Here is a 14398-nt window from a genome sequence, read left to right as displayed (position 1 = left end):
TGGCCAAAAACGGCCCAAAGCATCTTAAAAAAATTCCGACATATTTCCCTTTCAATTGAAAGCCATTATCCAATTGACCATGGCCTCTAAGGACCTCAATGAATTGCACAATATCAACCACCAGCATTATTCCATGAACTTTCCCGAAAACTTTAACACTTTCAAACCCCATGAACCAGTCATCCTTAATCCCGAAAGTATTCATGTATTTTCAGATGGGAATGCTCTCGAGGAGGAGTTCTCTCTCGTTCATATTCCTCTTCCAACAACACCCAAATTAAATCCACCCTCCTCATCCAATCCATTGGACTCGATGGAAATGAATGCCAGTTCCATTCATTATTCGTCGTTGATTATTCCCAAAGCAACGACGACTACGAGCTGTTCTCCTTCCACTCAGTCCTTTCGAGTTGAGGGATCTTCTTTTACACCTCCTTCTTCAAGAGTTGTTTCAACAACATCCGCTTTGAACAACGATCTTCCTCTCGGATCATCATCTGCAACAACCACCACACCTCCTAAAACATCGGTATCCAACCAATGGCAATCAACCAAAGAGGATCCACAGCGAAAAACTTCAAAAGCCAATTCACCTAAAACTGTCCTCCCACCCGATCCAAATTCTTCTCTCCCGAGTTCGTCAGCATCAACAGTAGCAAATGTACCAGTCTATTCACTCGGGTATGAACCTGCACAGAGCGCCTTAACGCCTATTCAGTCGTCTCCACCCCAGCATGAAACTCCTTCCTCAAAATATCAGGAAAAAAACTCCTCTTTATCGATACGTCAACGAGAACACTCATCTGAAGACGAAGCTGTTCAAGCAAAACAAAACTTTCTCATTTCTGTCATTGGATGTATGGTGTTGATATTGTTTGGTCTTGGATTGCTTTGTTCCTGCGTTGCATTCTATCCATTGCTAAAATACAAGGCTTCTGACAATCCGAAAGTGAGAAAGTATGGAACTCTTGGGTTGGTATGCTTCATTATAACCTTTTCCATCAACACTACCGTTCTGGTGGGAATGTTTGCTGCGGTGGTTGCTTTGGTTGCAGTGCTTGTCTTTGGTTTGTGATAAAATCGCAAATGACATGTGAAATCTGTTGAAACGCCCCCGCATGTTCTTCCATTTTATTTTCGAAATCAGAAAAAAATAGCGAGTGGACATCACTGATACCACACACAACAATTATTATTGTTGAAAACCGAAAACATGAACCCACAACAACCCGTCAGTAATGACATGAAGGTAAGTTTGCAATGTTGGTGATGATGATGAACTGACCCAATGGACGATGAACGGTCATGTTCGAATATTAACTGATTTGGAAACAACGAAATAATTTCAACACGTCGGAATCATTATCCACATATCATGGTCGTTTTTCAATTCTCGAATTTTATGATCACAAATAGGATCCTAATATGGTCATGTTGAACCAACAACAACAACCAAGTGCCTACTATCAACAACCACAACCTGGTCAGCAGCCCATGTATGTGCAACAACCACAACCTGGTCAGCAACAAGCATACTACCCACAGCCTGGTCAGCAACCCATGTACGTGCAACCACAACCTGGTCAGCAACCCATCTATGTTGATCCCAATCAAATGCAAGGAGGAGTGTACTATCAACCTCAATATGCTGTTGTTCAGCAGCAAACCACCACAACTACAGCTCAACCTGTAGTCGTAGCTACAACCACAACCAACGTGGTCAACGTTTCAGCTGAAGGAAAGCAAGCTGAAGATGCTTTTACGATGGCTTTGATTATTACTGGTTCTTCGGAATTGGCTTTTGCTTCTCGTGTCTATTTTGGATTCCTGTATTAAAGTATAGACATTCAAGCGATGAAAGAGCTCGAAGATATGGTACCTATGGTCAATATGGTCTCATCGTTACTATTGTATTGAATTTGATTGCTGTGGTGCTCGTTGCTCTTCCAATTATTATTGCCGTCTCTGTAGCTGCTTCTTACACTCGTAATATTAGATAAATTCAAACTTGTCGACAAGTCACAACATTCAATTAGGATTTTTTGTGTTTTAAATTGAAGCTAATTCTTTACAAAAGAAACACCATCTAATATTTTGTATTAATAATGAATTGATTATGTCTATGGACACACCTTTAATATTAAGAATAATAATTTATGAAAAAATTGAATAGTGTGAATTCAAGGTTTGTGGACAATTGGAGAAATGTTGAAAAAGAGAGCTAAGGGGATTTGAGTGTAGAAATCACAACTTAAAAGAAGAATTGTCCTCCACCCATGCCACCACCACCTCTTCTTCCACCACCTCCAAAACCGCCCATACCACCACCTCCGAAACCACCCATGTGCATGCCTCCCATACCTCCCATTCCACCACCAAAGAACATTCTGAAAATGTCGTTCATGTCAGCTCCATGGAATCCACCTTCGAAATCGGCATCCATGGCACCCGAATCGTATTGTTGTCGTTTTTGAGGATCTGACAAAATACTATGTGCTTCTGTAATGTCCTTAAATTTGTTTTCAGCATTCTTCTTCTCCTCTTCGTCAATGTATCGATCTGGATGCCATTGCATAGCAAGCTTCTTGTATGCCTTCTAATTTCATCGGTGGAAGCAGACTTTTCAATTCCTAGGATTTTGTAATAGTCCTTCTTCTTACTTTGTTTGTATAATTTTCGTACTTCTTTCAATTTTTGTTCAATTTCCTCATTGTCCTTATCCAATTCGTGAGCCCTATTGTAGTCACGCATGGCGTCTTCATATTGTTCGAGCTCAATATAGCTCGAACCTCTACGCATGTAGGCCTTCAAATAACTGTCATTCAATTCAATGGCCTTGGTGGCATCTTTGACGGCAACCTCGTGTTTACCCAATTTGGTTGCAGCTGCAGCTCGATTGCAATATAATACAGCATTCAAATTTGCATTCTTTGGGTCAATTTCAATCGCTTTGGTATACTCATCGTAGGCCTCTTGGTATTTTCCATTTCGCAAAAGTTTGTTACCTTCTTCCTTTAAAGCTTCAATTTTCTTAATTTGTTTTCTAAATTGAATACATTTTTGATTGTCAGGATCTAAGTTGAGTGCTTGTGTGATGTGATTGAGTCCACTATCTGTATTTCCAGCATAATAGAGCGCTTGTCCTCTCAAAAATAGAGCATCTGAATTGTTACTGTCAACATCTCGAAGAATGGCGGAAGCTTCTTTGGCAGCAGTATCAAATTCTCTCAGTCCAATGAGAGATTCAATTTTGACCAATTTCACAATGGTCGAATGTGGAGCAATTTGCAATGCCAAATCAACCTCAGCACTAGCTTCCTTGTAGAGTCCTTGAGAAAGGAAATTTTTAGAATTATTCAAATATTTTTCAATTTTCTCAGCTGCCTCTCGTTCCTTCTTGAAAAGGTCACTATTGGGTTCAAGTTTAAGTCCCAAATCGAATTGTTCTTTGGCTTCTTTTGTTTTACCCATTTGTAAATATCCTTGACCTGCTCGGAGATAGGCCTTGGTAAATTTAGCATCTAATTGTTGAGCTTTCAGAGCATCTTCAATGACTTTCTTGTATTGTTGTAATTGTAAATAACATGCTGCTCTGTTGGTGTAGATGGGTGCTTGATTTGGATCAATTTCAATGGCCTTCGAGTAACATTCAGCAGCCTTCTTGTAAGATGCTTTCTTGTATCGCTTGTTGCCTTCCTCTTTGAAATCTTCAGCTGTTGTAAGATGACTTGGAATGGGTTCATTATCTTCTACTTGTGAAGAAGAACTTGTACCATTTGTACTGCTACTACTTGCTCCTTTGTGTTTCATAATCAATTGATTGAGTTTGTTCATGTCTCCGCCAACTACTTGATCGAGTTTCTTCTTATTCTTGAAAAGAACAAAGGTTGGCATGGCCGAAATATCGCATTGAGCAGCTGTTTGTTGGCAAATATCTACATCTACTTTGAGAAAGACGGCATCTTGTTGGTATTGAGTGGAGAGTTGTTCAAAAATCGGAGCAACCTTTTTGCAAGGACCACACCATGTGGCAAAGAAGTCGACCACTACCAGCTTGTTGGTACTGGCAAGTTCTGATGTAAATTGAGAATCGGATTTAATTTCCTTGACCATTTTGTTGTTATTGTTGTTTTACTCGAGTGATGTACTACTCAATTATTATTACTAGGAGTGTTGTTGTTTGCTACAAGTTCTACTCCAATTAAAAAGTTGCTCGTTATCTATGAAATTGGATTTAAAATAGCGTGATGATGCAAATAAAACACGCGTACGATGATGTTGTGATTATCCGTTGATAATGATAATAAAATCAAAAATCGGAACACAATATTATCTTGGATGATGAGGCAACACAATATTCGGTATCCTCGTTTTTTTTTTTGACGGAATTCGGTAATTTGAAGGAAGTTGTGTCTGGTGTAAGAGGATGATGTGAACAGAAAAGCTCACATTTGCTAAGGTCTAAGAAAATCAAGCTTGGCAAGAGAATTTATTTTGTTATGGAAAATGGTTTGTTGAAAATTTGAAATGAAAACCATTTCTTTATAAAATTAAGAAACACCATATGAATTTGATGTTCGTGGCCCACCAGAGAGAAGAGCCTTATGAAAGCGAGTTCTTCAAGTTGCATCTTGATCAAAACTTTGAGGAAGGCAAACAATTCAAATAATAAAGGTCCAAGGAAATTCAAACGATTTATTTCTTGGTTGTAGTGAGATTCAAGAACAGTCACACCACATCAAACAACAATTGACTTACTTGTAGCTGGTTATTTCAATGATATACTCATGAACCATGTTTTGTGTTAAAACAGTAGTTCATTAAAATTCTCCTTTTTAAGGTTTATCAAATGACTATAAATGAACCCATGTAAAAATGGATGAATTCGTCGAAAATTCTCAGTCCCAACAGCGATCATTGAATCAACCACAACAAAAAAACATCTCTAGATTCAACAACAACTACACACAATGAGCACTAATCACAATAATTTTCTCTCTCCCAATTCCACTACCAATTCCACTACCATGAAAAGTTTTGTTACTTTTTCGGAATGGATCCACAGAGCAAACAAAACCTCACAGAAGGAAATCGCAACATGAAAGAGTTGTTGGGAGGAAAGGGAGCTGGTTTGGCAGAGATGGTCAATTTGGGAGTTCCTGTACCACCAGGATTTACCATTTGCACTGAAGCCAACGTATTGTTTAACAAACACAATAATTATGCTTCGAATATTGATTTGGATGATGAAGAGGAGATGGCTCAAAGAAACGTCTCTTCCAAAAACCAATTACCGGAACAAATTGTTTCCGAAGTGAATGAATATTTGGCTCGATTGGAGAAGGTGACCAATAAGAAGTTTGGATCCTTGCAAAATGAGAATGAGAAGGTCTTGTTGGTCTCTGTTCGAAGGTTTGTATTCTTGTGGTGGTGTTGATTTACAACAAGACAAATTTTATACAACGATCTAATGTCAACAAAATACAATCAATGGACATACACAACCATGGTGATGACGATGGAATCAAAATTCTTTTTGCATGATGAAATCCATGATTGTGTGATGATCAAAAATGGTGTGTCACCTATTTACCGAATTTTATATTTTACAAAATTGTTGTATCAATTTCAGTGGTGCTGCTGTATCCATGCCAGGTATGATGGACACAATTTTGAACTTGGGTCTCTGTGATGACAATTTGCCAATCATGATTAAGAATTTTGGTGGCAATGAGAGATTTGTTTGGGACTCGTATCGTAACTTGATTCAAATCTATGGTGATGTGGTCATGGGAGTCAAGTACGAGCATTTCGAAGAAAATGTGAAGAAACAAAAACAACAGAGAGGTATCTCACTCGACATTGATTTGACCTTGGAAGAGATTAAGGAGATTGTTGAGGATCATAAAAAGACCATTCTCGAAAAGACTGGAGAACCCTTCCCTCAAGATACCAAACAACAATTATTCAAGGCCATTATTGCAGTCTTCAAGTCATGGACCAATGCCAGAGCGATTCACTATCGAAGAATTCACAATATTAGAAATTTGAAAGGAACTGCAGTCAATATTCAATCGATGGTATTCGGTAACATTAATCAACACTCTGGTACTGGTGTTTGCTTTAGTAGAAACCCAGCGACGGCGAGAACAAATTCTATGGAGAATATTTGAGACAAGCACAAGGTGAAGACGTTGTGAGTGGTGTTCGAACTCCCGAGAGAATTGAAGAGTTGGGAAATTCTTTCCCCGAATGTTACAAACAACTCTTAGACATCAGTAACAAATTGGAGAGACATTTTAAGGACATTCAAGATATGGAATTTACCATTGAGGAAGGTGTCTTGTACATGCTTCAATGCCGAAACGGAAAGAAAGCTGTAAAAGCTGCTCTCAAAATTTATTGTGACATGCTCGATGAAGGTCTCATCACTGAGAAGGAAGTCATTCTCAAGTTGGATGCGTCCCAATTGGATCAACTTCTTCATCGTTATCTCTCTGAGAAGGAAATTTCCAAACATGAACCATTGGCCTGTGGTTTGGCAGCTTCTCCAGGTTGTGCTGTCGGTCGTATTGCCTTCTCATCAGAATCTGCCATTGAGATGGCCAAAGAAAGAAAAACAAAGGGACCTGTCGTTCTCGTTCGTACCGATACCAGTCCCGAGGATTTGGCAGGTATGCAAATTTCACAAGGATTTTTCACAACCAATGGAGGAATTACCAGTCATGCAGCTGTTGTTGCTCGTCAAAATGGTAAATGTTGTGTGAGCGGTTGTTCGGCACTGATTGTCAATGAGCACGAAAAGACATGTACTATTAATGGTGTTGAATTCAAGGAAGGTGATATTATTACCATTGATGGTTCTACTGGATTGATCTTTGCAGGTGCTTTGGAAACCTCAGAACCTTCTTTGAGTGGAGATTTTGCTCGAGTCATGGAAATTGAAAAGCGCTATCGTACCATGGGAGTTTATGCCAACGCAGATACTGTCACAGATGCAACAAAAGCCATTGAATTTGGAGCAGAAGGTATTGGACTTTGCAGAACAGAACACATGTTCTTTGAAAAGACTCGAATTCTCGATATGAGAAGAATGATTGTTGCCACCAATGAAAAGCAACGTACAGAAGCCCTTCAAAAACTCAAAGAATATCAACGTAATGATTTCAAGGGACTCTTTGATGTGATGGGAGATCGCAAAGTGACCATTCGTCTCTTAGATCCACCTCTCCATGAATTCTTACCTCATGAAGATCATGAAGTTGAAGAGCTTGCCAAGAGAGTGGGTGAAGACAAGAGTGTCGTGTTGAGAAAGATTGAAGAACTCTCTGAAAAGAATCCCATGCTCGGTCATCGTGGTTGTCGTCTCGGCATTACACTCCCCAAAATTACACAAATGCAAGCAGAGGCCATTTTCGAAGCTGCTCTCGCCTCTCAATCACCCTGTGTTCATGTGGAGATTATGGTTCCACTCATCTCTTCCATTCAAGAATTGAAACATCAAAAAGAAATTATTGAAAAAGTAGCATTGAAAATATTGTCACACTCCACATCACATGATAAGGTGAAATTTAGAGTGGGATGCATGATTGAAACACCTCGAGCTGCTTTACTTGCAGATGAAATTGCGACTGTTTCTGATTTTTTCAGTGTGGGATCCAATGATTTAACACAAATGACTTTTGGATTCAGTCGAGACGATGCCGAGAAATTCCTCAAAGATTACATTGACATGGAATTGTCACAAAATGATCCTTTCCAAATTCTTGATCAAGATGGAGTTGGAAAGTTGATAAAGATGGCAGTCGAGAAGGGACGAAGTGTGAAACCAAATTTGAATGTGGGCTTGTGTGGAGAACATGGAGGCGAGACACAATCGGTTCAATTTTTACACACATGTGGATTGACGTATGTGAGTTGTTCACCCTATCGAATTCCAATTGCAAGAATTGCAGCTGCACAACAATCCATTCTTTCGAAAAAGTAGTCGGTTGTGTTTTTATAAAAATTGTTTGTTGTTATTGAATAAAAGAGTGTTTTTGAGAAGAATAAACAGTCGATCGAATATGTGCATGTTTTTCACAAAATGTTGTCGCAGGGTATTCGCATCCATTTCGGTGCGATCATAGGTTCATGATTGACACATATCAAATCAACGGTTTTGTTGCCGCATGAAACGTTTCATTCACAGAAGATCTACGGAAGATTGTGAACTGGAATGTTATAACCACAAACAATGATAGGTTCAATTCACCCGATTTGGAATAGAGGGTTAACACTCACTTGAATTAGAACCTCAAGAACCTCAATATTGCATTTCGAACAAGTGACACTGAATAATTTAAAATCCAAAAACAACACAAACAACACAAACAACAACAACACGTATCAAAAAACATGGATTTATTCTCTTCAAACAGCTCCACCATCGAAGACTGGATCTTGTTACAACATGATCATGAAGGGAATGGACAGAAGGAAGATGATCAACAAGCCACTTGTTTCGAGAAGACTACAAGTGTGAAACATGTTCTCCTTTCTCCAGTGCTCCAAATTCATGGAGCAGCTGCTACATGCAAACCAAACGTACCAACCATGACGATACCCATGTTACAGACACACCCTGCGAACCATACGACGACACATCATGATCTAAAGAATCCTTATCGAGAAGATATTTCATCATGTTTGAATGATCCGTTAAAGATCTCAAACGATGTGTTGTCGAATGGTGCTCCCTCCTCACCACAACAACTTTCAACCTCGAAAGGAAACTTATCATTCCATCCTAAAGATCCAATACAGTCAAATAATGTACACAACGAATTTCACAACAACCGACTGAAAAAACGAACACGTTCAATGACCACAAAGAATTCACAATGTGAAAATTGTGGAACTCGCTCCACTCCAACATGGCGAAAAAATCCATCGACTGGTCAAACATTGTGTAACAAGTGTGGATTGTATGAATTGAGATATGGAATGAATCGACCTGTCAAGGAATATCTCAAATTAGGAAGAAGAAAAAGACATGTGGCAACGGAAGCTGAGGGATCATCATCCACAAGCAATGTCTCAGCGTCAACTTCTGGAGACGAACTCCCTGAATGTGAATGTAAAAAGATGAAACAGGACCATATAATTTCAACTCAATCCAACGAAAGTAATTTGACAGAAACTCTAAATCATGAAGGACAAGTACATCATGGTTGGTCATCATTGAATGTGTTAAAGGATCGATTGAAAGAAGCCTCTGAAAGATATCCAGACATTATTCAAACCTTAATTTCATTGATTCGAAAACATGTCTTGACTCAACCTCAAATTCTTTCACAGATTTTACAAACCTCTCAAATTTCACAACAACCACAATCATCAGATCATGGAGAATTATCCGCCAAGGAAGATGTATCATTTACAGATATGTTAATATTGGAAAAAAGTAATGAATAAGGAATTCAATCCGTAAACCATAAGTACACCATACACAATAAGAGATTCCAATATTTCAGACAGTCGATCGAATGTGTACACTTATTTTTCACAACAGATGTTGTCGCAGGTTGAGAAAAAGGCAACTGTGCCAGCACAAACAGCAACCAGTGAAGAAGAAGAGAAAGATGGTTCCTAATTCCACTGTTTCAATCGATTTCGGTGCGATCATGGTGGATGGGAATGGTTCATAATGACGAAAAAGTCAAAGGATTGGTTGCCGCATGAATGTTTCATTCACTGTAGATCTAAGGAAGATTGTTTCTTCCAGTACACACATTCGGACCTGTTGGAATTTTCACTAGACCGGCTAATAACTGTTTCCATTCACCCGATTTGGAAAGAGGGTTCACATTTCACTGAATAGAACCACAACGACAAGATTGTATTTCGAAGGACACTGAAAAAATTAAACACAACAATAACACAAACATTTATCCAAAAACATGGATTTATTCTCTCCAAACGACCTCGCCATCGAAGATTGGAACAGTCAGATCTTGTTACAAGATGATGAAGAGAATGACTCTGAACATGCTAATGAGGTCGAGTCAGTAATATCGAGCTCCACAGGTGTGAAACATGTTCTTCTGTCTCCACTGCACCAAATATATGGAGCTGCAGCTACATGCAAACCAACCATGAAACCAATATCCCAAACCCATCACGACCAATCGAATCATTCTATATTACATGATCCACATCCAGTGACTTCACATTATGTTCCCTTTCAGATCTTGAGCCGTGAGCATGATGCATGTTCCAATATTTTGCTCTCGAACTGTCCATGTTCATCCATACCTCTTCAACCACCACGACAACTACTAACACACAAACGTTTATTCCAACATGAAATTCAGACAACGAGAACTCCTCACCATGAATTTCCCACCCGAATGAAAACAAAACGAACACACACAAAGAATTCACAATGTGAAAATTGTGGAACTCATTCCACTCCAACATGGAGAAAAAATCCATCGACAGGTCAAACATTGTGTAACAAGTGTGGATTGTATGAATTGAGATATGGAATGAATCGACCTGCGAAGGAGGAATATCTCAAATTAGGAAGAAGAAAAAGACATGTTGCAGTAGAAGAATCATCTACGAGTAATGTTACAATGTCACCTTCTGAAGATGACCTTTCAGAAAGTGAATGTAAAAAGATGAAACAGGACCATATAATTTCAACTCATGAAAGTAATCTGAAAGGAGCTCTAAATCATGAAGGACATGTACATGGTTGGTCATCATTGAATGTGTTAAAGGATCGATTGAAAGAAGCCTCTGAAAGATATCCAGACATTATTCAAACCTTAATTTCACTGATTAGAAAACATGTTTTGACACAACCTCAAGTTCTTTCACAGATTTTACAAACCTCTCAAATTGCACAACAACAACATTCATTGAATCATGGAGAATCCAGAGATTTATCATTTACTTGTACAGATATGTTACTATTGGAAAAAAGTAATGAATAAGGAATTCAATCCTTAATCCATGTAAAAGTACTCCAAATACAACACACACAATAAGAGCTTCCAATATTTCAGACAGTCGATCGAATGTGTCACTTATTGTTCACAACAATATTGTCGCAGGTATTCATATCGATTTCGGTGCGATCGTTGTGGATGGAAATGGTTCATCATGACGAATAAGTCCATAGTTTAGTTGCCGCATGAACGTTTCGTTCACTGTAGATCTAAGGAAGATTGTTTCTTCTAGTACAGACGTTCGGACATGTTGGAATTTTCGCTCGACCATCTAATGATTGGTTACATTCACCCGATTTGGAAAAAGGATTTCTCATTGAATTAGAACCAGAACGACAAGAATTCATTTCGAAGGAAACTAAAAAAGTATTAAAAACAACAACAACAACACAAACAAATATACTCGAATCCAAAAACATGGATTTATTCTCTCCAAACGAGCATGCCATCGAAGATTGGAACAGTCAATTCTTGTTACCAGATAATGAAGATCATGAACATACCAATTGGTTCGAGTCAATAATGTCGAGCTCCACAGGTGTGAAACATGTTCTTCTGTCTCCACTGAACCAAATATATGGAGCTGCAGCTACATGTAAACCAACCATGAAACCAATATCCCAAACCCATCACGACCATTCGAATCATTCGACACTACATGATCCACATCCAGTGACTTTAAGTTATGATCCCTTTCAGATCTTGAGCCGTGAGCATGATTTATGTTCGAACTGTCCATGTTCATCCATGCCTCTTCAACCACCACGACAACTTTTAACCTTCCAACGACATGCATTAATGCAACATGAAATTCAGACTACCAACACTCCACACCATGGATTTCCCATGCGAATGAAGAAAAAACGAACACGTTCAATGACTACAAAGAATTCACAATGTGAAAATTGTGGAACTCGTTCCACTCCAACTTGGAGAAGAAATCCATCGACTGGTCAAACATTATGTAACAAGTGTGGATTGTATGAATTGAGATATGGAATGAATCGACCTGCGAAGGAGGAATATCTCAAATTAGGAAGAAGAAAAAGACATGTGGCAGCTGAGGAAACACCATCCAATGTCATAAAATCGCCTTCTGAAAATGATGTTGCAGAAATTGAATGTAAAAAGATGAAACAGGACCCTTCTTTCCGTTCAATGGAATGTGATTTGACAGAAACTCTAAATCATGAAGGACATGTACATCATGGTTGGTCATCATTGAATGTGTTAAAGGATCGATTGAAAGAAGCCTCTGAAAGATATCCAGACATTATTCAAACCTTAATTTCATTGATTCGAAAACATGTCTTGACTCAACCTCAAGTTCTTTCACAGATTGTACAAACCTCTCCATTGAATCTTCATCAACAACAAGAACCAGAACCACAATTATCATTGGATTCTACAGAACTCTCCATTAAGGAAGAAGAAGAAGAATCATGCACAAATTTCTTGTTATTCGAAACATGTATTCAATAAGGATAGAGAATTCAATCCTTAAACCAAATAAACCTACTGTAAACACCACACACACCATAAGAGATTCTCTAAGCATACCCATCATCGAACGGACGATCTGCGTGTGAGAAGAAGGCTCTGCTGTATCTCTACTGTCTCAAAAACAATTAAACACAATTGTTGAGGTTTCAACGGACTCTGTGAGACGTTTTTAAGGCGCGATCGACCATTTTTCGTTGTGCATGTAATTCCGTTTGGCCAAACATTGCTCGTCTCAGTCGGATCCAATCCATTCGGAAGCGACTTTCTAGTACAACTACTCGTCCATTCGATCTCTAATTCAACTTTCATCAAATTTTTAAGAGTTGCATTTTCCAGATATGGTCAATTAGAATATAAAAAACTCAAATCTGTGTGAGTGCTAGCTATACCTCTCTCTCACTCTATATCAAAAAAAAAAGTATGGACACCAATCCATTGTTTCTCCAAATGAACTGTTTGACATACCAAACTTTTACTCCCATGGAAATGAATGAAGAAGAAGAATGGAAACATGTGTGGAATGATTTCATGAATGAGAACAAAGCAGAAGAAGAGGACAATGTATCAACATGTGGTTTTCCATTCATTCCAACACACCATGGTGCTCCACTCTCAAGAAGTGGTGTAACAACAACAAACCCTCTCGTCATGGTGGATACACCACATGAAACATGTGAATCGTTGTGCACATTTTCAGCAAAACCTCGTCATCATGTTGGTCAACCGTGTGAGTCGAATGCATCCACAAATTCTTTACCAACTTGGAATTCTCATATAACCCTCCTCATGGAAGAAACACATGCTCCAACTTCGACATGTTCCAAATCCAACTCGAATGCCAACTCCACCCTTGCAAGCGCCTCGACCTCGAATCGTCGTCGTCCCTATATTCGAAAATCTCGAGATTGTAAATGTCATAATTGTGGTACTTCCAAAACACCCATGTGGAGAAAAAATCAAGAAGGAAAACCACTATGTAACAAGTGTGGACTCTATTTATTGAGATATGATACAAATCGACCCATGGTTGAGAAATTAAAATTTGGACGAAGAGGACATAAACGAAAATTGGATTCGAATGAAGTGATAGAACAACAACTACAACCACGAGCACAGAAGCAGCAATTTGTAACTACTCTTGATGAGACAGCAACGAGATTGAGTGATTCTTGTAAGGCATGGTTGGAAATTTCCAACAACCACGAGGAGATTTCACAACCTTGTGTTGACAAGCCTCGAAAAGCTAAAAAGAAGAAACACGACGATGAACATGTGAAAGAGACAAATCAAGGACAAGTTGGAATTGGTAATTCTGAGTCCATGCAACCAGTGTCTTCTCAAGACGAAGAAGAAGGATGGAACTCACTCGCTTCATTGAATCATCGTTTGCGACAAGCATCAGAAAGATTTCCTGAGATTATTCACACGTTGATTTCAATTATTAGAAAACATGTATTAACTCAACCTCAGGTGGTGTCACAAATAATTTCATCGAGAATGGAATTCCCAACACAGGAACAGTTCACTCATCAACAAGAAATAGAGGGAGAGGTTTGCGAATTGGAGAGGGATAGTTTCGGGATTTTTTGAAAAAATTGGTGATTCATGAGTACTGACATTAAATATTTTGTAAATATCCAATGGAATGATCTAATTACATTTCTGTTTCTACAAAATTCAGTAATGGACCTTCGATTGTAATTGCTTTTGTTAAGTCATTGATTACTATCAACTCGCACAAGGCAGGATCCCAACAGAGCAATACATGGATGGGAGTTTCCCGAAGAACGAGATTATTATGTATGTGCCATACAAATGACCCTGAGACACGTGTCTTCATGGACGCGACATGAAGAGTCATGCTTTCTCTCTTTTACCTCCTCTCCTTGTCAGTTACC

The 14398-nt window shown here is 38.7% G+C and overlaps 8 protein-coding genes across 8 annotated transcripts; 7 read left to right on the top strand and 1 right to left on the bottom strand.

Annotated features, from left to right (window-relative positions):
• Positions 1-79: 79 nt before the first annotated feature.
• On the top strand, positions 80-1075 carry C9374_007246 (uncharacterized protein; the record flags this gene model as incomplete). Its single annotated transcript, XM_044697196.1, has 1 exon — positions 80-1075. One exon carries the CDS (start codon positions 80-82, stop codon positions 1073-1075), a length of 996 nt encoding a protein of 331 aa, XP_044555609.1.
• Positions 1076-1213: 138 nt separating this feature from the next.
• Positions 1214-1836, top strand: C9374_007245 (uncharacterized protein; the record flags this gene model as incomplete). Its single annotated transcript, XM_044697195.1, has 2 exons — positions 1214-1249; positions 1417-1836. The coding sequence occupies 2 exons, from the start codon at positions 1214-1216 to the stop codon at positions 1834-1836; spliced, it is 456 nt and encodes a 151-aa protein (XP_044555608.1).
• Positions 1837-2251: 415 nt separating this feature from the next.
• Positions 2252-4113, bottom strand: C9374_007244 (uncharacterized protein; the record flags this gene model as incomplete). Its single annotated transcript, XM_044697194.1, has 2 exons — positions 2252-2596; positions 2683-4113. The coding sequence occupies 2 exons, from the start codon at positions 4111-4113 to the stop codon at positions 2252-2254; spliced, it is 1776 nt and encodes a 591-aa protein (XP_044555607.1).
• Positions 4114-5053: 940 nt separating this feature from the next.
• Positions 5054-7987, top strand: C9374_007243 (uncharacterized protein; the record flags this gene model as incomplete). The annotated part of the gene is made up of 3 exons (XM_044697193.1): positions 5054-5412; positions 5633-6080; positions 6131-7987. The coding sequence occupies 3 exons, from the start codon at positions 5054-5056 to the stop codon at positions 7985-7987; spliced, it is 2664 nt and encodes an 887-aa protein (XP_044555606.1).
• Positions 7988-8397: 410 nt separating this feature from the next.
• Positions 8398-9456, top strand: C9374_007242 (uncharacterized protein; the record flags this gene model as incomplete). Its single annotated transcript, XM_044697192.1, has 1 exon — positions 8398-9456. One exon carries the CDS (start codon positions 8398-8400, stop codon positions 9454-9456), a length of 1059 nt encoding a protein of 352 aa, XP_044555605.1.
• Positions 9457-9941: 485 nt separating this feature from the next.
• On the top strand, positions 9942-10982 carry C9374_007241 (uncharacterized protein; the record flags this gene model as incomplete). Its single annotated transcript, XM_044697191.1, has 1 exon — positions 9942-10982. The coding sequence occupies one exon, from the start codon at positions 9942-9944 to the stop codon at positions 10980-10982; it is 1041 nt and encodes a 346-aa protein (XP_044555604.1).
• A 432-nt stretch (positions 10983-11414) lies between these two features.
• C9374_007240 (uncharacterized protein) lies at positions 11415-12479 on the top strand (the record flags this gene model as incomplete). Its single annotated transcript, XM_044697190.1, has 1 exon — positions 11415-12479. One exon carries the CDS (start codon positions 11415-11417, stop codon positions 12477-12479), a length of 1065 nt encoding a protein of 354 aa, XP_044555603.1.
• A 441-nt stretch (positions 12480-12920) lies between these two features.
• Positions 12921-14090, top strand: C9374_007239 (uncharacterized protein; the record flags this gene model as incomplete). The annotated part of the gene is made up of 1 exon (XM_044697188.1): positions 12921-14090. One exon carries the CDS (start codon positions 12921-12923, stop codon positions 14088-14090), a length of 1170 nt encoding a protein of 389 aa, XP_044555602.1.
• Between the last annotated feature and the right edge of the window lie 308 nt (positions 14091-14398).

This window comes from Naegleria lovaniensis (assembly GCF_003324165.1).
Source record: "Naegleria lovaniensis strain ATCC 30569 chromosome Unknown tig002, whole genome shotgun sequence".
Classification (NCBI taxonomy): domain Eukaryota; phylum Heterolobosea; class Eutetramitea; order Acrasida; family Naegleriidae; genus Naegleria; species Naegleria lovaniensis.
Note: the sequence above shows the minus strand (reverse complement) of the source record. Positions and strands in the feature narration are given on the sequence as shown.